The 23,288-nt window shown below is 39.2% G+C and overlaps 3 protein-coding genes across 3 annotated transcripts; all 3 read left to right on the top strand.

Moving 5' to 3' along the window:
* Nucleotides 1–260: 260 nt before the first annotated feature.
* pld6 (phospholipase D family, member 6) lies at nucleotides 261–3,743 on the top strand. Its single transcript, XM_085356059.1, has 4 exons — nucleotides 261–270; nucleotides 778–949; nucleotides 1,159–1,388; nucleotides 3,508–3,743. Exons 1-4 carry the CDS (start codon nucleotides 261–263, stop codon nucleotides 3,741–3,743), a joined length of 648 nt encoding a protein of 215 aa, XP_085212185.1.
* Nucleotides 3,744–5,899: 2,156 nt separating this feature from the next.
* LOC146630725 (ras-related protein Rab-3D-like) lies at nucleotides 5,900–15,152 on the top strand. The gene is made up of 5 exons (XM_085356058.1): nucleotides 5,900–5,952; nucleotides 8,720–8,953; nucleotides 11,241–11,359; nucleotides 14,741–14,865; nucleotides 14,965–15,152. Exons 2-5 carry the CDS (start codon nucleotides 8,720–8,722, stop codon nucleotides 15,150–15,152), a joined length of 666 nt encoding a protein of 221 aa, XP_085212184.1. The 5' UTR covers nucleotides 5,900–5,952.
* A 6,041-nt stretch (nucleotides 15,153–21,193) lies between these two features.
* LOC146630724 (uncharacterized) lies at nucleotides 21,194–22,823 on the top strand. Its single transcript, XM_085356056.1, has 4 exons — nucleotides 21,194–21,753; nucleotides 21,836–21,997; nucleotides 22,133–22,228; nucleotides 22,515–22,823. The coding sequence occupies exons 1-4, from the start codon at nucleotides 21,244–21,246 to the stop codon at nucleotides 22,821–22,823; spliced, it is 1,077 nt and encodes a 358-aa protein (XP_085212182.1). The 5' UTR covers nucleotides 21,194–21,243.
* Nucleotides 22,824–23,288: the final 465 nt, after the last annotated feature.

Genomic DNA, 23,288 nt, shown 5'->3' with positions numbered 1-23,288 from the left:
CATAAACAGTCTAAGGTCATGTCAAAGCCTCTCGATTTCCTTTAAATCTGGACTTTGGGGGTTGACTTGCTGATATGTTTCAGATCATTGTCTTCCTGCATAACCTAATTGCAATTGAACTTCAGGGCATGAACTGATGGCCAGTTCATTCTTCTTCAGGATTTTCTGGTAAAGAGGAGAATTAATGGTTCAATCAATTACTGCAAGTCATCTAAATCCTGAAGCACCAAAGCAACTCAAACCACCACTCTACCACCACCATGTTTGACTGTAGGTATGATGTTATTTTTAATGAACTGCTGTGTTATATTTACATCAGATGTAACAGGACCCAAACTGTTGTCTCATACAGAACATTTTCCCAAAAGTCTTTGAGATAATCAAGATCTCTTTGGCAAATATGAACAAGCCTTTGTGTTCAAGCTACATGTGTTAAATGTATGATTTGTGGTGCGTTATTTTAACAGCGTTCATAGAGGTTTCCTACAGAGTTGAAGATGTTCTGTATTTAAAAAAAACAAAAAAAAAACATTGTGGAGCTACAAACATTGCACTACTGATCTAATGAAGGGTGAGACGAGAAAATAAGAAAAGGTTGTTTATAAGGGCGTGAATCCTCAGAACTGATAAGCTGGAGTCCTCCACAATTCAGCTTGTTTTCTGTTTTCTATCTGTTAAAGAATCTACATTAAAACACGTTATGATCATGCATGAGGACAAGGATGTTTTCATTATGCTACACATTTGATTCTTAAAGTTATTTTCTTTACATGGTAGCAATGTGGACAGTAAAGGTGGTCAGCCTGGGAGTGGTGGCCCTCTCCCTCAGTCTGGAGCTGCTCTTTTGGCTCTTCAGTCGTCGCCGATCTGAAAGAATCACCAATAAGGTCCTCTTCTTCCCCTCAGAGGTGGCTTGTGTGGAGCACATCTTCTCTCCCACGTTACCTCAGTAAGTGGAACATCAGTGAAACTTGAAGTAATTATTGTTTTCCTATATCGCTGCCAAAGATGTTACAATGTCTATTAACTTCACCTCTTTTTAAAATCATTTTTCATCTACTTAAGTATTTTTTTCACATGAAATGAACCCTGAAAGCTAAACTTTACTTAAGTGGTCATGAATTATGACAGGTGATCTTTTGTTTTCTGCTCTTCCAGCTCCCATGTCTGCTCATTGCCTCATGGTGTAGACACCTCTTTCTCTCGTCTTCTCCGCTACATCCTGTCTGCTTGCTCTTCTCTGGACTTGTGTCTTTTTTCTTTTTCCAACATGGATCTGAGTAGGGCTGTACTACTGCTGCATAGCAGGGGCGTAACCATCCGAGTCCTCACTGACAAGGTCTACTCGGCCATCAGTGGCTCCCAGATCGGCGTCCTCCGCAAAGCCGGTAAGGGAGGAGATTTTTTTTTTTATATATATATATATATATGAAATGTTTTGGAAGCATACATATATATTGTAACTTGAGTCAGTGTGTGACTCAGGGTGCTATTGTTGCAAAGTGTCTCATAAATCTCACACAGGCCACTGAGACATACTGTATGTAGTCCTTTGGGTGGTGTTATTGGTTAAAAAAAACAGTCACACTAACCTCTGAGATCATTATTATAGATACGAGAAGGATGACTCAGGTCCTGCTCAAGAAATGCTGCTCAGTTTATGTTCTTTGACTTTAAGTGTCATTGTTACTATCACTGGGTTCCTTAGTTGTGATTAGAGAGAGATAAAAGGAGCTGTCTGTGTGAATGGAGGTTGCCGCTACAAGCCCTCCTATGAGTCAGACTAATCATTCTCTGAAAGATTTTGTGTCACGTGTCTGACTCATGCTGTCTCACTTTCTCTGCAGCCCTCTCTGCATTTAATAGATTACTCCAACCATATATCAGCCTCTGGAAACATATATCAACAATATCCCTTTTACTGCTGAACTTTGGGTCCTGTCGTCAGTAAGCTAGAACCCCCCCCCACACACACACACACACACACCCACACACACAATTATTTCCAAAAACCAATCAGCAAAACCTTTCCATTTTTGATTTGTCTGCCCTAATAAGTCTGAGCCGTCTTTGCAGCTTTTTGCACTTAGCTAACTAACTATATATCACACCTATATTTGATTGAGTCTGTCCCTTTTCTTCTGTTTCTGTCCCTTATGCACTCTCGCTCATACTCTTTGAACTATTATATTAGCTGTACATCCACCGGTGAAAATGACACCATCTTCACCAGTGTATTTTATTTTCCAACTGCAGGGCACTGGAGATCTTTGTGGTTCTTTAATGAGACACTCAACTTTAATACAATGTAACCCTTTTTATTTTATTTTATTTTTTTTGCAAGACAGAAGCTTTAAGTAAGAATTAAGTAAGTGCAAAACTGGCAGCCAGACAGCAAAGTGTGTCTCTTCAGAGAGAAAGTGTGTGTGTTTTTGTGTGCATGTGTGTATTGACTGCAAATCACACGAAAACCACTTTGGCACAAAGAACAGTCAACGTCTCTTTTCTTCTTATTATATTTCATCATTATCTTGTGGAGCTTCTTGAACCGCTGTACATAAATAAAGCACAGGGGTAAAGGTTATCATCACTTAAGATAGTCAAGAGTTCATTTGTTAAACATTTTAACAAGGATGATAAAACAGATTCTGAAAAAGATCTTGTCTTTCTTCGGTTTGCTAAAAAGCCATTTCTGGTAATGTGGTTTTTTTTAAGAGGCATGCACTTGCCAAATTCAAGAGAAGATTTGCATGACTAATCTGTGAGAGTAATCTGCAGGCCAATCTAAAAATTAGCAGTCTGCCGGGTAATGCATACTGAGATCCAACATCCTCCTTATGATCATTTCCGTACAAAACAACTGAAGAACAGAGAAACACTTAATGCATTAAAAAAACTCGGTCTCAGTGCTGTAGTTTAGATCAGAATGTTTTACATTTTTTACTTTATATTGCCTGTTTAAAACCCACAAGTTCACTGTGTTGCAGTGCATATGAGTTAATGTTAGACTTTCAGATGCACATAACAGTCACATTTACAAAAAATATACAGATATACAGTCTTTGCATGTTATATATATATTTTTTTATATTCCAAGAAAAGGTAACCATAATGGAAATAAGTAGTGAGTGTCCTAAATATTTCATGAGAGGCTGATGTGGTGTTAGGTAATCCTATATGTGGTCAAAGCGCGCAGGTTTTAATGCGGTTACATTTCGTCTGCTTACAATACCTTTGTATTTTACAGGTCCTCTGGGTCCTCAGTTTTCCACACCATCCATTTAGAAACACATATGTAACAGTCTTTCAATCTTTAAAGGTGTAGCACTAAAGAGATCGTTACATACATACTGTACTTTTAAAAACCACCATTTTCCCTTTTGAGGCGCATTGAATTTTTGTGCAGAATTTCACAGTAAGTAGATGAAGGGAAACAAGCGCTGTATACTGTAAGGCATTAAAGAGTTTCCCTTCCTTCCTCCTGCCTATCCACCCTCTGCTCCCTAGGGATCTGCGTGCGGTGCGATGTGAGCGCCGTCCACATGCATCACAAGTTTGCAGTGGTGGATGGCCGCACGCTCATCACCGGCTCCCTCAACTGGACGCTGACAGCAGTGCAGAGCAACATGGAGAACATCATCATCACCGAGGAGCCCGACCTGGTTCAGCCTTTCGTCAAGGAGTTCTGCAGGCTATGGGGGCTCAATGATTCGGCCCAGTACCTCAGTTCATTGACTGATTAGCTATGATGAATACTGAGTGAGGATTCAAAAAAAAAGTGGCCTTTTCTTTTTTTTCCAGAGGCTATGTTTAGGTTTCGAGAGACTTCATTCATGTTAATGTAACAGCATTACTGTGTGTAGATAACAGAAGTATTAAAAGTTAGATTTTTTTATGCTTATGACTCATAACACTGTTATGTGATTTAGCTGGCTAAGTGTGAAGTTAAAGGTTTTGTGGTTTTAGATGAAAACAAAGCCTTTGAGGTGCTAACTGCTTGACTGGCCTGCTGTTGTTCCACTGCTTTCCACAACCCTGCAACATTAACGCATTTAGGTTCTACAATGTTTTTTCTTTGTGTGTATTCCTCTGTTTTAGGATCTGAATACTTGTTTTTCGTTTGTTATTCTACTTTATATATTCAGTGTTGTTTTTATAGGTTTTGTCACAGGTTGACAAAAGTTATTAATAAAATTAGCTTTTTTAGGATCTTAGATTATCAAGCTGACGTCGTTTCTCATTTAAACAATAATATTAATAGGTGGTTCATTCCATGGAAGTAAAGAGAAAATCTATAATATAGATTGTGTTTAATGTCCTTTGTCAAATCTACATACAGTTCTTTGTTTATAGCGTAAATAAGAGTTGTTTATTATAGTTTGTTATTGCAGGCAAACGCCAATAAAACCTGAATAAAAGTCTTTGTTTGTTGTAAAAATGATCCTGTAGGTGTAGGGTTCTTCCTTTCTGACATGATTCACTTCATTTCATTTCACCTGAAGCGTTTTGTAGCAGTAATATCACTTGAGATTTCCCAACGAGTGAAGATAATCGGGTCGGGACATGATTAATGTGCCCTGGTGTGCATGACTACTTGCTCATAGTCAGGCTGATGCATGTAAATAAAGACCACAGCTGGTTTGTGTGACCTAACACTTGAAGTGTTTTAGAAGGTTATATTTTGAAGTGCAGTTTTGTAAATGGTAAGAGAAAAAGCTACTTTTCCTTTATTCACACAAGGGTTCGCCACAGCTGGTAGCTCCACAAAATCAGACAATTTTATTTACCGTGTCGGTGTCCAGTAAACCTGGGAGCTCATGAGATTTGGATGCCTAACTGTTGCACAAGTCAACACATTATTTAGCTGCCCTGGGAATTTTGTTTATTTGTTTTTCTAGTTTTTTTATTTTTTACTTTCTGTTTGTTTTATCGGAAGGCTTAGTATTGAAAGTGCGTCCACCAGCAGGTGAGGCAACAGAATACCGGAAATTTAGCAATAACCTTCAAAATAAACCAGTATAAACTCGTTTTTTGACCATCGAGAACTGATCGTACACTCAAAAGAAAAAGTAAAATAATTGTGCCCCAAATTCTGCTTTTAACTATTTTAATTACATGTAAATTTTTCGTGTAATGCGTTATATAAGTGCAATGTAAAAGTTTAGGTTTAATGGAACCTGATTAAATGAAATTTACTTGAATGGTATACCAAGCCCATTTTCCTTCATGATTTCCTTAATTTCTTTAATTATTTGAATAAATGTTCGCTTGATTTTGAATGTTTCAGTTGCATTTGACTCAAAATGATTCCTTCGTGTTTACCGAGTTTGAAAAATCTCTTCGTCTTTTTTTTCTTTGCACAAGATGGCCAAGTAATGAGAAAACAGTACCGGTATCAAGGAGCACGGCTTGTTGCTTAGCTACACTGCTCAGCTCATTATGAAATGGAGTTCGAAGATTTTCTCAACACCTTCAGCTCTCCCTCAACTTATTTATTAGTTTCCTTCGGTTGCCATCAGTGGGTGCAGATTGCCTACTATATAAAACCCCGCGATGAACAAATTGTTATCCTTTATTAATTTACATAGAAATGCAGAGGGTGAGCCAACTTTGTCTGAAAACTCCTGGAAACAAATACACCCAACTGCCAGAAATTTGCACTCAGATGTATGTTACCCTAAAACGTCAGCTTTCTTTTGTAATGTTTATTTTGAAAGTTTATACCGGAAGTGCGTGATTCATATTGGGCATGACTTGACAAGTTGCGTGTTGGACGTCCCAGTGATAGATATGCACATGCATAGTGTGGAGATCCGGGACAGGAACACCTGAGCAGGAGAGCCCGACAGACAGCAACAGCTGCAGCAGCCAGCACACACTCATCGACTTTCAGGTAGACGTGTGAACACTTCGGGAGGGAGAGAGGAGACAGACCCATAAACAACACCCGAGGTAATTTGCATTCACTCACAGTTGTATGCAAAGGCAGACGGGGGCTGTTAAATGTCATCAGGTTTGTAGCTGAGCTGCCGTATGGTAAGGCGGTGTAGGCAACTTAGACTCTTAGTTAGTTAAAGGCTACAAGTGTCATCGGTGGCTTCAGAATATGAACTTTGTTCGTGGTTAATCGGGCTAATTTGTACACAGATATTTGGATTCGGTGTCAACAAGTGGGGCAATGAAGTGTCCCGTGAAACAGCTGCTCTCGTGCACTGCATTGACTGACTAAAGCAGTTACAAACCAGGCGTCAGATGCTCTGAAGTCAAATATTGAATGTGCATTAATGAGAGTTGACATGTTTTCCCAAGCTAAAGTAAATACACGACCCTACACACACACACACACATACTTCAGTGTGTGCCAGGTACTTTCATGCTGATGTAGGCGCATGCGCGGATATTGATGTTCTGCTGAGTGTGTACAGCAGCATGCCGCTCAGCCCCTCTTTTATGATCTTGGAAGCTGTAATGCTGAGCTGGTCTCCAGAGACTTCTCAGCAGCCAAGGAGGAGCAGGACTCAACCCCTGAGAGAAGAGGAGGGGGTGGGGGTGGAGGAGAAAGAGAGGGAGAAGGGGGGGTAGATAGATGAATGTAGATGGATTGATGCCGAGTGATGGAGGAAGGAGAGAGTTAAGAGTGGGAGGGAAGCTGGCTGGCCGGATGATGACAGGAGGGATGCATAGATGGATGAATATGTGAGGAGAGAAGGAAGATAAATGAGAGTAAGGAGTGTGTTTGTGTGTGCATGTAAGTAGTAGTGTCACTGGGTGAATGAATGACCAGATGGGTGATAGATAAAATACACAAGCGGGGGAGAATCTATTGCCCCCTTCCCACCGCTCAGTCTCTACCGATCCTATACGTTTTTAACATGTGTTCTTGTGACAAATGGATGGAGAGAGCAGGAGGTGACCGGTCCAGGGAAGAAAAAGAGTAAGGAGCACGCCCTGGCTGTGATTCATAGCACAGTGATAAGCGCTAAGAGGAATCAGGGAGGAAGACGGACCATTTTTAAAATAACACTTCCATTTACCAACATCAGCATCTGCTCAGCTCTTAGTGTGGATGGATTTCAGACGTCTGAGTGTTAACCTGAATTCTCAAATAGCTGATATTTATCACTGTGACACCACAGCTGATATACTGGTAATCCTGGATTTTGCGAAAGCCAGTGCTATTCTTAACTTTAGTATTCCCCCTCCTTTTTTGTTTTCAGTTGCCATCTTTTGTTTTTTAATTCAAACAAACATTAAACCTCCAATATTAACATTTAAGAGAAACTAACATGAGCTCATACATTAGCTAATCATCTAACATTGAAAGGATTAACCAGTACATTTGACTATGTTCAATTATAGGAATGTATCTGCATTGCCTTTGTCTAAAAATTCCTTATTTAAAATTTATTTGCAATGGGCATTTGATTGTGTAGATGACGTGTCTGACATCGGCATCGACGTTCCCTACCATGGTCACATGTTCCTGTCTTTGCTATAAGACATCATTGCGCAATATATTGAGATTACTGGCAAGTCAGACTCTGTTAGATTATTTTTGTATGCATTAAAGCCAAGCAGTTATGTGACTGATTAAAAACAGGAACTAGTAGATACTATCCTGTTTCTTCCTGTACATGTATGCATTTACCAGCAGTTGACCCAGTGCAGCACCCTGAGCCTGCAATTATGTAATTGTCCTTAACTGCCTTACAGTCACACCTATTCTGTGTTGTTCATGTACTTGTGTTATTTTTGTGTGGCAGTTGAACAGGTGTAAGGTACACCTGTTCAATTGCTCATTAATGCAAATATCTAATCAACCAATCGCATGGCAACTCAGTACGTTTAGGCATATAGACGTGATCAAGATGAGCTGCTGCGGTGCATGGCATGCATTGCAATTGGGAAGAAAGGTGACTTTAAATGTTGCATTACTGCTGGTGCCAGATGAGCTGGTCTGAGCATCTCAGAAACTGCTGATCTACTGGGACTGCACAGCCATGTCTAGGGTTTACTTAGATTGGCCACTCCTGTCAGCCAAGAACAGGAAAAATGAGGGTATAGTTCACCCGGGTTTGCCAAAATTGGAAAGTAGAAGATTGGAAAAAAAAAAAAAAGTTGCCTGGCCTGATGAGTCACAGCAGAAATCGATTGCAAGATCAGCATGGATCCATCTTACCTTATAGCAGTTCAGGCTGGTGGTGCTGTGATGGTGTGGGGGATATTTTCTTGGCACACTTTGAGCTCTTAGTCACAACTGAGCATTGTTTAAAGACCACAGCCCATCTCAGTATTGTTGTCGACCACGTCTATCCCTTTATGACCATCGTGTACCCATCTTCTGATGAAATATTTCCAGCACCTTGTTGAATCTGTGCAAAAAAGAATTAAGGGAATTCTAAAGGCAAAAATTGGTCCAACCCATTGTTGGCATGGCATACCTAATAAAGTGGTCAGTGAGTATATGTAGGATTACCAGCCACAGGTAACTGGCAGAACTTGTCCCTTTTTAGGCATTTTAAGGGACAGCAATCAACAACAGACACTACAGAAAACCAAAATGTACACACACAACCACTACAAATTGCTGCAAACAATATTTAATACAAGAAGCACAAAAGACAACATTTATCAACAACAACAAAAAAGAAAGATGCTTTATAGCCCATCTCAGTGATCACACATGTGCCTCTCCTTTTTGTCTGTCGTCATTTGATAGATGGCTTTAGCCAGAGATCCAGGAGCGGCTCACGAGCAGAGAGATCCAGCCGACCAAAACTTTGACTACATGTTCAAGCTGCTGATCATCGGCAACAGCAGCGTGGGAAAGACCTCATTCCTCTTCCGATATGCAGATGACTCATTCACTTCAGCGTTTGTCAGCACGGTGGGCATCGACTTCAAAGTCAAGACCATCTACAGGAACAACAAGCGGGTCAAGCTACAGATCTGGGTGAGATTGGGCATGAGATAGAGCCTCTGCACTGCGAGGTAGTATTTTTAAGAAGTCCTTAGGATCGAAAACCCCCTAAACCCTCTAAGCAAAGGATTTATTTTCTCTCATCCGCTGGTTTTTTTTTTCTTTATTTCTTTCTTTTGTACTTCTTTACCTGGTATTTGACCTCCATTAACAGGGCAAGAGGAGAGGCGGTTTAGGCCACTGGGAGCACAATAGCAGCTTATACACTAGTGTAATTATGTCTTCAGTCCTCATGATTAAAATAATAGTTTGTGGCGTTTTGCTGAAGTACTAACCAAGATGTTTTTTTTTTTAATCTGAAGACGTGGAATAATAGACACTAATTTTACTTCGGGGGGGTTTCCAACCAAAGAAAAACACCTGTTTTTTCTTCCTGCTTTCAAACTGTTTGTCACCACATGCACATAGTTATAATGATTAGGGCAAGAACAAGGTTTGTTGACTCACTGAAAGATGTTTATTCATTGCAGCAGCCAAGAACTAAAAGCTCACTGGCAGTGTTGCAGTTTGACCAAATGTAATCTCAATCAAGCTGTCACACAAAACCTATCCGTTTTTTGTTGTTCTTGTTTTAACTACTCTGACTGTGATAGATGTCTGGGATGCTCCTAGAGGCACTTAATGTAGAGGTAGCTCCATTTGAACATAACTGAGATCTTAAAAGTCCCTAATAATTTCCACTTGAATGCTCAGGAAGATTTTTACTCCGGTCTCCCCACACCGGAGTAAAAATCTACTGTACAGAGAACAGCTTTGACACACAATATATCAACAAAATTGACTATAAAATGCTCCAGTCTCTTTAAAGTCGGAGTGGTAATTTATGTGGGGTCGTTACCTGTGGCAAAGAGGTTTTAAAATACATCTTCAACCAAAGGAGGGGCCAAATGAATAGAGCTTTTCAAAGTCTTGTTACACAACATGGAGTGTTTATCCTCTTCCCATTCCCTGATTTGCCCTCTTACATGCTGCAGCCTGTCATGGATGTGAACTAATTTCTCACTCTCTGGAGTTAATAACAGTTGATGTTTAACATTGTCCCCAGACGGCGGGGTTCATGAAAGATGCATGGGTTTGAGCTGCAGGAGCCGAATGTGCTTACCGCGCAGACTGACACCCAGGACAGATCTATTACTGAATGTTAGCGGAAGGCGAGGACTCACCCACAGTACTCCTGTTAGATGAAAGTAATGCATCTTTTTTGAAGTTAATGTATTCAGCGGGCCGTGCCTTCTCGGCTGCGCTTTACAATGATCCAGCTGCACACTTTCACACAAGGAAGGTGCCAAGTGAAATGATGAACCAGTAGTATAAAAGATAACCATATTAAAATTCAGATAAATAACAGTAAAAGTTTTATTACCGATGCATTAACAAGCAAGCAGATTTTTAACGTCCCAGCTGGTTGACTTGAGGTTTTATATTCAGGAAAGACACGCAGTATATTGGTTGTGAAAATGTTTTGTTATGAGCCCTTCACTTTAGAATCGGGGTTATTGGCTGCTGAGGGACTTAATGGGATTTCTTAGGACCATTCAAATAAGCGCAGCTACATGTGACATAAATTGTAGGTTGCTGACAAGCCCAGGAATGTGTACAATTAGAGTCAGTGGTGTTAATGAGGTCCATAGCAGCTACTGGCATCACATTACATGGGAGAAAGTTTAAAGAAGTTAGTTTCAAAGTCTTAGTTTTCTTACTGCAGTTTCAAAGAATCCACAGGAGTGTTACATTTGTTACTTTAAGGTTTTTCCCAAGGCAACATGAAGAGGAAAAATACCATCTGGAGATGTAGGCAAGACCTGAGAGTGTGTCCTAGTGTGCTTCCAGGGTGTGGCAGCATCAACATTTTAAAAGGGAGGGGTTATTCTATTCTAAGAAAGTTCATGATTGACCTTTGCTTTTGGTAAATGGTAAATGGCCTGTAGTTGTATAGCGCTTTACTTAGTCCCTATGGACCCCCAAAGTGCTTTACACTACATTCAGTCATCCAGCCATTCACACACTGGTGATGGCAAGCTACATTTTCTGCAGAGTTAACCATTCGTTTACTTTTGCTCCCCTGTCATGTTTTCATTTTGCAAACAACTTTCAGTGTTTTAAGTGTTTTTTTTTTTAAGCTTTCATGTTGCTTTTGAGAAATTTGTTGCATGTGGTGAAATTGAATTTCAGTAGGGTTGTTGTTTCTTCATTTTTTTGTGTGATTTCTGGAGTTGGGCCAGTAAAAATAATTCATCCACCATTCAATGTGTGTTTACAGGACACAGCTGGGCAGGAGCGCTACCGGACTATCACCACAGCTTACTACAGAGGAGCCATGGGATTTCTGCTCATGTACGATATCACGAGCCAGGAGTCGTTCTGTGCTGTTCAGGACTGGTGGGTAGATGAAGCATATAATTAATGCAGAATAGGCATGTGTGTTTTCCAGTGGCTGAAGGCATTTTTCCAAGGCATGTGTTTTTTGGGGGGGGGTTTTCACTGGTCTAAAAAGTGATACCTGCACAGAAGTGCCTTAAACTTGCTTTCTTTCTAATGGCTAGCAGAGGTGACACTTTGGTTGCAAAAAAACGCTGTGGTTGTGTTGAGGTTTTACAGACCCGTGAACACCAGCCACGTCTAGGCCTCAGTCACACAGGCCTAGGGACCAGTTCACGACCATCTGGCAACCAGCAATGGTGAAGAAAAATGGGATATTCCCTGGTTGTGAGTGGTTGCTGAATGTGATGGCAGTGACAGGGAAAATGTTAATTCATCCCACTCATGCTGCGCTACAGACTGGTCAGTAACCCCCATGGCAACTAGCTGTTGCTAGGGAAAATGTTTATTCCTCAATTAGTAAAATCTCCTTGCTTTGGTTGCTGAAATTTTGCTGCAGTCTTAGTTTTAATGCAAGTGGCAGATTTGTCTACAAAGCCTGTCCAGCTATCCTCTAGGGAAACTGAAAAGTGCAACATGAACCAGAATTGAAGACCCGTTTGCCTTCAAAGTAAAAGATTTGTTCTTCTAGAAACATGCTGGCTGCAGAGCAGAGACACAACCTCTACTTTGACGTTGGGCTGGTAGACAAACACGAAAAACTACAGGAAAAAAAAAAAAACAGCGATAACTAGGAGGTTTTTGGTGCAGCACTTTCTTTGTATCTGATTCCTTCCAGCCAGCAAATTCCATGAATCATTGCCAAGCAGTTAAGGAATACACATTTTTCCCTAACAAGTGGTTGCAGACAACTCTTGAGCAATGTGTGCATGACGACACGAAAGAAACCTCAATAGAAATTTGTGGGCAAATGGCCCATGGTTTCCTTACTTTGTGACTTCAGTAAGCTCTTTCCTGAGGAGTGTATGGTCTCAGTCACTACTTTTAAGTCCTTTTGAATTTAGTGAATTTCATTATATTAATGACGGCCCTCATTAAGGTCCACAAGGACAAAAAAACACAATATGCTTTAGGGCATCCACTGTGTAGATGTGCAGGTGTGTCCATAGGCTCTGCAGTTAGATCTGTCTTTTGATCGTGACATTTAGTTTAAAAGGCTGTGATGGTGAAAACATCAGAAAGGGAACTTTTCAATGTCGCCATGGATACATTCATCTTATCATTTTCTTCAACTGTTTGTTGTTTTTTTTGGATCACTTGGAGAAAATTAAAAAAAGCAGCACTCTTGTTCACAAGAATAGATGCTGCATTAAAAAATTGGATATAACAATGTGTTTAATTAAAGAAAATACACATAATGTTCCACTGTATAACCTGTAGAAACAAAAGGACAGTATATCAATTGACACAACCAACAGTCCTCCTGAAAATGGACACCACGGGAAACATTAAAATATTAATTTAATCCGTCAGTTACTGATCAGTGTATGTTTTCTAAGTACAATTTGAAAATCAACGCCCTTTAAATTAATATGGTGGAGTAAAAAGTCAACATTTGCCTCTAGAATTCTGGGGTAACTGAAGGTGTGTGTGTGTGTGTGTGTGTGTGTGTGTGTGTGTGTGTGTGTGTGTGTGTGTGTGTGTGTGTTATAATTACTGTTACTTTATGTTATCATTACCAGTGCTCTAGTCAAAGACTTCAGATACAGAAGACTTGAAACACGACTTTCATCAAAAGTGAGAAAATGATATCAGGTGAAAGCTCTCAGTCTGTTTTCAATAATCAGATGCTTTTGCTTCAGACTTCTCTAAATCCCACTCTGAGCTTCTTCCAACGGTCTTCTTTTGCAAAAATCTGTAAATGCTGCTTCACTTTGTCAGCAAAGCTAATTGTGTTCGCAGCATCACCAATCAGGGGATGAGATCATGTGACATTCAAACAGGTTAAGTCTCATTTATCTTAATCCGGGTTGCCAGCTTGCACTACTTGGGCTCTTAGCTGACTTGACATGACAGCAGTGCACTGTTTTTAATGGATATTTCTGTTTATTTATTCATTTATATATTGCACTGACATTTTGTGCCATACAGTTTCAGTTTATTCAGTCTTTCATTTTGAATACTGCTTTCATCATTTGTGATGTTTCCACTTGCATCCTTAGGGATTTTATTCAGTGATTAATAACCTTTTCATTCTAATTAAAGTGAACTTACTGAACCTTCTTTGCACCTTCTTTGCATCTCATTTCATCCAGCAACAGCCAGTAGCTTCCATGAATCACTGCCGAGCAGTTAAGGAATACACATTTTTCCCTAGCAACCAGTGGTTGCAGACAACTCTTGACCAATGAATCCTCAGAAAAATCTGTGCGAAAATGGCTCTTGGTTCCCTTTGGTTTGCTTTGTAACTTCAGTAACCTCTGCCCTTAGGAGTGTATGGTTTCAAGTCCTTATAAATTCAGTGAATTTCATTATATTAATGACGGCCCTCATTAAGGTCCACGAGGACAAAAAAGGCACAGTATGCTTTGGGCATCCACTGTGTAGATGTGCAGGTGTGTCCATAGGTTTTGCAATTAGATCTGTCTTTTGACCATGATGTTTAGTTTACAAAGGCTATGATGTTGAAAACATTCAGTGCGCTTCAGAAAGGGAATTTCTCAGTGTCGCCATGGATACGTTCATCTTATGGCTTTTCTCTAAAAGACTGTTTTTGGGGGGGGGCGGGGGGGTTCCGTCTTTGACCTGGAAACGATCAAAAAAATCAACACATATAGCAACAGGTTGACAATAATACTACAAATAATGTCAAAGGAGCATTATCATTCTGCTGTGTTATATTAAAGAAATGCAATGTTCCACTGCATAACCTGTAGAAATGAAAAGGAAACCAATCGATAGGCGCAATAAACAGTCCTCCTAATAACATACACATCCGGAAACGTTTGAATTTTGGACTCAAGTGAAAGCTCTCATTTGATGATCAAATCCTTTTAGCAAAAATCTCTTAATGCCACTTCCCTTTGTCAGCAGAGTCTATTGTGTTCACAGCAACACCAATGAGAAGACGAGATCATGTGACATTCAAACAGGTTTAGTCTCATTTGTCAGTGTGTTGATATTGTTATCATTGCCATCTTGCACTACTTGGTGTCTTAACTTCCTTATTTATTTGTCTATACAGTGTGCTATCATTTTGTGCCATGCATCTTCAGTGATCTCCTTCAGTGATTAATAACCTTTTCATTGCCATTAAAGTGAACTTGAATGCTAGAAATCAGAAGAGACTCAACTTTGGTTCATTGTTGTGATGGACTGAGGGTCTCTGTAGGTGATACAGTAGAGTTGTGAACATGGTTTGGATTTTTTGGTTTTTCTCAGGGCAACACAAATCAAGACTTACTCGTGGGACAACGCTCAGGTGGTGCTGGTGGCCAATAAGCTGGATTTGGAAGATGACAGGCAGGTGCCGACTGAAGATGGCAAAAGACTGGCCAAAGAGCTCGGTCAGTACGCGCTGGTGTTTATCAGCATGAAAACACGTGAACAAAACATTATTTAATAATCACTCATAAGCTCTTTATCTCTCTCTGCTCTCTCGCCAGGCTTCCATTTCTTCGAGGCCAGTGCCAAAGATAACATCAACGTGAAGCAGGTCTTTGATAAGCTGGTGGACGTCATCTGCGAGAAGATGAACGAGAGCGTCAACGGTGATGCCAATCCGGCAACCAATCACAAGGGAGATGGCCTGAAGGACACACCCAACAGCAGTCGGGGTGGCTGTGCATGCTGATTACTGATTGTAAAACCTGATAAAACAGGTTTAATAATTAAATATAGGTGCCCACACTTACACAGATGACCAGAATTGCCCCTAAATCTTTCATTGTGATTGTACTTTACCAAATGTTACTGCAGTGCAATCATGGATGCCTGGCGTTCAGTTTCTTTCTTTCTTTTTTTTTTATATTTCTTTTTGTTCCTGGTTTTCTTGACTCGGTGGTGATTCAAGGATCGTCTTTGTAATCCCAATGTAACTGTTACACTAAGATGCCAAAGAGCTCCACTGAGCAGCCTTTTCTCTTTATCGTTTCCTGTTCACACAGTGCAGTGAACAGCACCTGTTGCAGGTCAGGATGTGAAAGAAAGCCATGTGCCAGACTGAAATTGCATGGGGAATCACCCCGATTGACTTGTGTCATGCTACCCCCTAGTGGGCGTCGCACAAAACTGCATCACTGTGACTTCTGTTGAAATTGCCTGTTGTAAACCAAATGAGCAAGAAGGTACAGTACAAAGTCTAACATATTTGAAAGCTGAGATCACACACGCCTGATAGCCCTGCGTGAGTTCCAGTTAATAAACCACATTTTTTGTTGGATGTTTTATAGGAATATAATCATCTGTTGTGTTTAAGTAATGTATTTGTTTTTTCTTTTTATACATTTAATTATTAATGTTAGTCCAAAGTTAAAATAAAGTTGAAATTAAAAGAAAGGAATATGTATGTTATGTCTGTTGGCCTCATTTGTATGAAAACATTTCATGTATAGTTTTGTAATTTGTTTTTAAATGGATGAGTCATTGCTTGGAAAGACAGTTTTCTCCAGTGAATTATCAGAAAGGAGATAAAACACTGTGAGTGGCCGGCACACTTTTGTGTTACTGTGTTATAGACATTTAATTGGTGTAGTTTTGCTTAGGTGGTATTAGAACAAATTGCCCATAGGTGTGAATGTGAGCGCGAATGGATGGATGGTATTAGAACAAACACCTCTACCTGACAGAACACCTTTGGGCTGAATCATAGCACAGACTCCGGGCCGGACCTTCTCAGGGTTCACTTCTGGAAGAATGGTCAAAAATTCCCATAGATACACTAACTAACCCTTACGGAATTATATTAAGCCCTATGGATTAAGAATTGGATGTCACTCAAGTTCATATGCAGATGATCAAATACTTTTGGCAATATAGCGTATGTGCTTCAAAGGTAGCTTTTAATGCATGAAGGGTAAATTTTGCGCACTGATATTTTAAAGCTATTATACAAAAGAAATGTCATTTTGAGGGAGCCGGGAAGGAACCAGTGCTGAATCAGATTAAGTACTTCCTAATGATCCATGAAGTTAATAATAAAACATTCCCAGAAGTTTCCATGCAGTGTTGAAATCATTCACTAATCAATAGCACGACAAATCAATAAAGTCATAAATATTATCGTAAAAATGTTCCACGAGTAAACCAGTTATCGTTTATCATGACAGTTTTAATTGTTCAATGACATCACACTGGACTTCCTACTGTGTTTTAATAGTGAACCTTTTACTTTGACCATGACCTGCATTGATTTGATCACCATGGTTTCTTTGATTGGACTGATCACCAAGAAAGATCTTATTGTGTACACTGTAAAACCCAACAGTGCATCTTACTAAAAGAAGTAAGTTGTTCTTACTCAGTTCTGAAAAATAGTTAAAGTAACTTTCATGAAGTGTGTTAGGTAGACCCAAAAGTATACATATGTTATAATAACTTTATTGTAATAAGTACACATGATGTTTTTGTAACGTTTTAAGTACTGTTGCTTTAAACTGTTTAAGTAGTGTTAATTCATTTGTATTAGTCATCATCCACGGCCCCGCCCCCAGCGTTTTGCCTGGACTTGTCGGCCATGAGACACGAGTCTCGTCAAGAGAAATTTTGCAAGAGTGGAAAGTACAAGATAAACGTTATTTTTATGTTTTTTTGTTAATGCTTACTTCTAGCGTACATTTATCAGACTGCTTTGTTTTAGTTGTACTTTGTTGTAATTTATCAGACTACTTTGTTGTAGTAGCTCGTAACTTAGCTTGCCAGCACACAATTCCCGCCTAGCGCTGTATGGAGTCTGCCTTCACAATTTAAAAAATTAACGGTTGGTGGCTTGTTTCAATCAAATAGTTGGTAAGTAGTCTAATTTTTGCAAACTGCATGCCACAAAACCTTTGGTAAAATCAGTGTTTAGGCTTTTCTGACTCTGAACTTTATCAAGTTCAAATGTAGCCTACTTTTGACACAGTGAAAATGGTAGAAGATTTATTTAGTGTTCATTTTAAGAGTTTACTGGACAAGTTCACCTTCACAAATTTAAAATATGATGCTTAGTGGCATTTTAGTCGTGAAATAATTTACCTTTTCAAAGCTGCACTGCACCAAACCTAAACGTTTCTGACTCTGTACTTTCCAAGGGTTAGCCTATTGTGTACTTCACTTATGTAAAATTGCTTTATTATTTCATAACATTTAGAGTAGTTGACCAACCTGAATTGAAAATGAACTGTAGTTACTGTTTTCAAAGCTTGTGTTATCCAGGTTGACTGTTTTTAAGTGAAGTAAAAGTCTAAAAGTAAAAACTGTTCTGCTAGCTTTCTGTCCTCATGGCTATGTGTTATTACAGTCTGACGATTGAAGGAGCAGTAGCATGCCGAGAGATCATCCAGCACTGCACTAAAGACAGCCAGTAAAGGTGATTTTAAAACGATTTGGCATCAAAATGTGGAATTGCAAGTTGTGTAGTTTTTCTACTGCCATAAAAGTCATGTTGTTGAAGCATTATCGGCTCAACCATGGTCAGTACTCCACAATTTCACCCTTACCCTGTCTCTACAACACATGCATGTGTACATTTAGTACATTTAATTCATTAAAGATACACATGTCAAGAATGCACACTCCCACACAAAGAAAAGACGGTTCTTATCTAGATTTGAATAAATATGGATTTTGTTGCCCTGTGTGTAATTTTAAGCAGCCATTTATTGAAAGCCAAATGTTTATCCATCTGAGGGGGCATTTAAAACGAAAAGAAACTGTTCCATGTCCTTTCAAGAACTGCAATTTTAAAACCAATGTATACTCAACCTTCAATGCCCACAAATGCAGAGACCACCAAAATTCAACAAGTTACAATGAAGGCATTGTGCAAAGTGTTATAAATGTAGAACAAAAAGATGACATGCAACTTGATTCAATAGAGTCATCAGATGACAATCAAGTGGCATCCACCAGTGAAATCAGTGGAATTGAGGGTTTAGAAGAGCAGTTGCAATACAATCTGGCTGGATTTTTCTTGAAAATGCAGACCATTCTCCATGTGTCCCAGAGAGCAACACAGGAGATTATTGAGCATATTGATCAGTTGTTTTTGTTATCAGTACCTCTGGTTAGAAAATCAGTTGTAGATATACTGAAAAAGCACAACTGTACATATACGGACAAACTGGTGGATGAGATTTGTCAGGCAGTTTCTGATAGTAATGTTTTACATAAATGTGTCACATCTGAAGGACCACTATCTACAGCAAAGAGGAGGAAATCATATTACGAAGCAAATTTTCCATATGTCAAACCTGTGGAGTATTTAATTGAATCGTCAAAGCACACTTATATGTATGTGCCTATTCTCACATCTTTGCAATTGTTGTTGAAAAAAAATGATGTGCTTGAAGAAATTAAACAAGCACCCACACAGATTCCTGGACATTTCATGTCATTTTGTGATGGATCCTACTACCAGGAAAATGTTCTACTGTCACAAGAGGGACAGAAATTGTCAATAATACTTTACGTGGATGATTTTGAAATCGCAAACCCACTTGGTACCTCAAAGAAAATACATAAAGTTTTTGCAGTTTATTGGACACTGGCAAACTTTCCAGTTAAATCTCGTTCTGCTCTACACTGCACTCAGCTTGCTCTGCTGTGCAATTCCAATGATGTACGCCAGTTTGGGTATAAGGAAATGTTGTCACCACTCTTAAATGATCTGAAAACTCTTGAAGAAGTAGGTGTCTACATTGAGACTCTTGGTGAATGTCTTAAAGGCACTGTCTACTCTGTTGTGGCAGACAACCTTGCTGCCCATGGACTTGCTGGTTTCAATGAGAGTTTCAGGTCTACATATTTCTGTAGGTTTTGTCATGCCACCCAAACAGAAATGCAAACTGAAAATGCTGTTACAGGGAATTATGTAATGAGAACAAAAGATGCTCATGATAATCTTGTGCAAGAGCTTCAGAATGATGACATTGAGGAAAACTATGGTGTTAAAAACCCCTGTGTTCTTTCTGACCATCTCTCTCTCTTTCTTCCATCCTGTCACAGGCTTCCCACCTGACCTCCTACACGACCTGTTTGAAGGTGTCGTTCCAGTGGAGTTGGCACATTGTTTAAAAGGTTTGATTTCTAAGAGATATTTTACCTTAGAAGACTTAAACAGAGCAATTCTGCGCTTTCCCTACCAACATTCTGACAAAGTTGATCGCCCTCATCCAATACCCTCAAATTTTGCCAGGCGAGGGACCATTGGTGGGAACGGGCATGAAAATCATGCCCTTCTTAGACTGTTGCCTCTTCTCATTGGCTCCAAAGTTCCAGAAAGAGACACTTTTTGGGAAGTGCTAATGGATTTAAAGGACGTAGTTCAGCTTGCCATGTCTCATACTTTTAGTGACGAGACCATTCAGTACATGGCCTGTAAAATATTAGATCACAGACAACTCTTTCAGGAAGTGTTTCCTAATGTTCGATTCAGGCCAAAGCATCATTACATCGAGCATTACCCACACTTAATAAAGTGCTTTGGTCCCTTAGTTCATCTTTGGACAATGAGATTTGAGGGAAAGCATAAGGTTTTCAAAAAAATAGTTCATGACACTCACAACTACAAAAATGTACTAAAAACTTTGGCAGAGAGACATCAAAGCATGATGGCATTTTATTTGTCCTCATCAACGTTTTTCAAACCACCTGTGCAAACATCCAAAATGGAGTCTTTGTACATTTCATCATTACCTGCAGATACACAATTATTTATTTCAGGTATTGCTGACAGTGACACAATATATGCAACAAAAAAGGTTACAATTAATGGCACAAACTTTGCAATTGGCATGTTTGTATGCACAGGTGCTTATGCTGCATTGCCAGAGTTCAAAGAGATTCTTAATGTACTGCTCATCAGAAACAACATTTATTTTCTCTTGAAAGACTATGACACTTATTACGTTGAGCACTTGCGTTCATATGAAGTAGCAGAGAATCAACAGAGGGGTCTCCGTCACAGTGTAAAATCTCTGTGCCAACTGTCTGACCACATGCCGCATGTTGCTTACAAGATAGCAAATGAACTCATTCTAACAACAAACCATTTCATTCCAGTGTCTGACTAAAGAAACAGAACTGAGACATCAACTGATTCCACCAATTTCTGAACCAATGCAAAGGTAATTCATCTATTCAGTTTTTTTGTATTCACATAAATGTTTTTATATTTTTGCACAATTAATATTTTGCAAATAACTGTAAACACAAACATGTATTAAAATGCCACTATAATATGTGAAACCTGTCTGTTACAGAAATAACAAATTCAGATGGAGGCAACAGGAATATTGAAGCTAAGGGTCATCCTTGATAAGGATAACGCTGAAAAACTTATTTTGCCATCTCGTCCAAACAGTGTGCAAGCCCTCATAGATGCGATCAAATCTAGGCTAAATTTTACTTTTGACTTTCGGCTTCAGTTTCATGACCCAGATTTTGATAATGCCTTGTGTAATTTGGTTAAAATAGAAGACCTGCCAGCTATAGCATCTGTTAAAGTTGTCAGGTTAGTTGAGCTTGACCGGATTTCAACGAGCACTGATGACACAATCCTTCAGACTGATAGCACTGATACCATAGATTCACCAGAGCGTATTAATAGATGGCCAGAAGTTTTTATTGTTCCGCCATTTTCTTATGAAGTGGAACATGTGTTAAGAGAGGGTAATGCAGCATTTGATAAAAATGGGAAAGTAATTACGCTGACACGAGATCAAAAACACAACATACTTGAGACAATGGGGGAAGAAATCTACAAACTAAAAGCATACCCTAGTACAACACAAATTGGCAAGGCTGCAGAAGCTTTAGTTAGAAAACATCCCTGTCTGAAAGAGAGGAATTCTGACACTGGGTGGGAAGGGTGGAAGAATAGCCTGAGATATAAAATGGGAAACCAAAGAAAGAAGTTGGCTAAAGCTGGCATCATGGATGTTGCTGTGAATGCTGGAAAGCGCAGCAGAACAAACCCAGATGGAGCTTCACCAAGGGCCAATATTAAAAGACCTAGGAGAGGTGAGGTCAACTTCCTTCCTTCTTATCCTTCTGGAGAAACAAGGGAGTCTCTGGAAACCAGAAGACTTGAGATGGTAGAGGAGTTCAAGAAGACCTCAGCAGAAAGAGACATCCCTCTCATTCATCAGCATATGATGCCCACTTTTGCCCTCCGGCGTGAAGAGATTGTCACCACTTCTCCTCCTGTATCAGAGCTCAAGGACAGATGGCCAGCACTCTTTCATGAGACACAGGTAAGTACAACTACATATATAACATTTGCTGTTCATATAGTATGCTGTGTTTTGCTTATAATATTTTTGGAATTCTCCTCAGCTCTACTTTGAATTTCATCGGATCACCAATCAGAATCTGCCACATGTGTTTTATGCTGCACTGGATGATTATGCTCCTCAGCTGATTGGACTTTACAAAAAGAGGAAAACTGGACGGGTCGGTGAAAGGATGGAGCAGCTTTTGTTGGCATATGGAAAACAGGTATTTAAAAATACTAATTATTATTCTGCTTGCTTGGCAGTTGCCATTGCTATGTTTATATATATATATATATATATATATATATATATATATATATATATATATATATATATCTTTATTTTATTTATTTTTTAGGACAAAAACGACATCTATGCAACTAGAACAGCAGCTCTGGCCGGCCTACCAATGTACCTCAAGGAGGATTCTTCAGAGATTTTCAAAACATGCAAGGTACTTGGGTATTACAATAATTTGCACATTTGAATTTAAAAAAGGTTGAAAGGAGTTTATAAGTCATCTGGACTTGGGTTGAAAGTTGAAGACGTGAAGTTGAATGACTTATAAACTTCTTTCATCCTTGATTTGACTGGATGAATGAAAAATGAACCTTCACTGTCAATTTAAAACATGTTATGATATATAGAATTTGAAAAACTGAAGAAAGGTGCCTGACCATTTGTATTTATACTTTTAACAGAGGTATTACAGATGAATAATTGTGCACTGTGTATTATAGGAGGAAATTGAGTTCTATGAAGCCACAATTGCTCTGGTTGCTGATGTCGATGAAGAGGAGGTGCCTGGAGGAGTTCCTTTCTCACCACGCCAAGTGTTCATAGTACTTGAAGATCAGGTTGTTATGACTCATCACTCATGGACTGATGCCCTGGTGTGTTTGTTTGGGCTAATCTATGCTCTGCATCTGAGCTATCCTGAGAAGTGTACTGGCTTTTTTGAGTTCATTCAAGTAGTGTTGCTGAAGCTAGACGATGAGAGAAAGCAACTAAAACCAAAATTGCAGACACTAAAAAATGAGCTTGTGTAGATGATGTTTGTTTTTCACTGTCAGTATAGTCGTGCTTTTTCAGTTATCTGTGAATGGCTTCAATAGTTTTATTTGTTCAGGGTAATTAGCTTTCTAAAAAGCAATGTGGAGAAAGCTAAGAATAAGGAGACAATCCATATTTGACGTTTTGTTTGTGATTGAAAAAAATCTTTACATAGTGTGTAATCTTAAGCTTATTTCTAAAAACACCTTTTAGTTACATGGAAATCTTTTGGAAGATAACTGATAATTAGTCAATATGTACAGTATACTTTCAAGCTTTATTTTTTAATTGTGTGATGAGTGCCAGTTCACTTGATTCGAGGTCTGGGCAAAACTGTTGAGAAGCCACAAATACCTTTGAGAATATTTTTTGTTAGTTCAGCTGTTTTCTATAGTTGCATTGCTGTAGTGCATCTGATTTCATTATTATACTAAATGTTACTTAAAATTGTGATTGTTATG

This window comes from Diplotaxodon limnothrissa, linkage group LG6 (assembly GCF_057381915.1).
Source record: "Diplotaxodon limnothrissa isolate DT_005_m linkage group LG6, D_limnothrissa_male_GT1.1, whole genome shotgun sequence".
NCBI classification, from domain to species: domain Eukaryota; kingdom Metazoa; phylum Chordata; class Actinopteri; order Cichliformes; family Cichlidae; genus Diplotaxodon; species Diplotaxodon limnothrissa.
This window is presented reverse-complemented; position numbering and strand designations above follow the sequence as displayed.

What these genes read in the sequence shown, in the direction of transcription:
- pld6 (XM_085356059.1), top strand. An exon ending in TTCTCTCCCACGTTACCTCA is followed by an intron (nt 950 to 1,158) that starts GTAAGTGGAACA and finishes CTGCTCTTCCAG; the next exon opens with CTCCCATGTCTGCTCATTGC. An exon ending in CGGCGTCCTCCGCAAAGCCG is followed by an intron (nt 1,389 to 3,507) that starts GTAAGGGAGGAG and finishes TCTGCTCCCTAG; the next exon opens with GGATCTGCGTGCGGTGCGAT.
- LOC146630725 (XM_085356058.1), top strand. Translation starts at nt 8,720, where the DNA reads ATGGCTTTAGCCAGAGATCCAGGAGCGGCTCACGAGCAGAGAGATCCA. An exon ending in GGGTCAAGCTACAGATCTGG is followed by an intron (nt 8,954 to 11,240) that starts GTGAGATTGGGC and finishes GTGTGTTTACAG; the next exon opens with GACACAGCTGGGCAGGAGCG. An exon ending in AAGACTGGCCAAAGAGCTCG is followed by an intron (nt 14,866 to 14,964) that starts GTCAGTACGCGC and finishes CTCTCTCGCCAG; the next exon opens with GCTTCCATTTCTTCGAGGCC.
- LOC146630724 (XM_085356056.1), top strand. Translation starts at nt 21,244, where the DNA reads ATGGGGGAAGAAATCTACAAACTAAAAGCATACCCTAGTACAACACAA. An exon ending in TGTTGGCATATGGAAAACAG is followed by an intron (nt 21,998 to 22,132) that starts GTATTTAAAAAT and finishes TTTATTTTTTAG; the next exon opens with GACAAAAACGACATCTATGC. An exon ending in AGATTTTCAAAACATGCAAG is followed by an intron (nt 22,229 to 22,514) that starts GTACTTGGGTAT and finishes TGTGTATTATAG; the next exon opens with GAGGAAATTGAGTTCTATGA.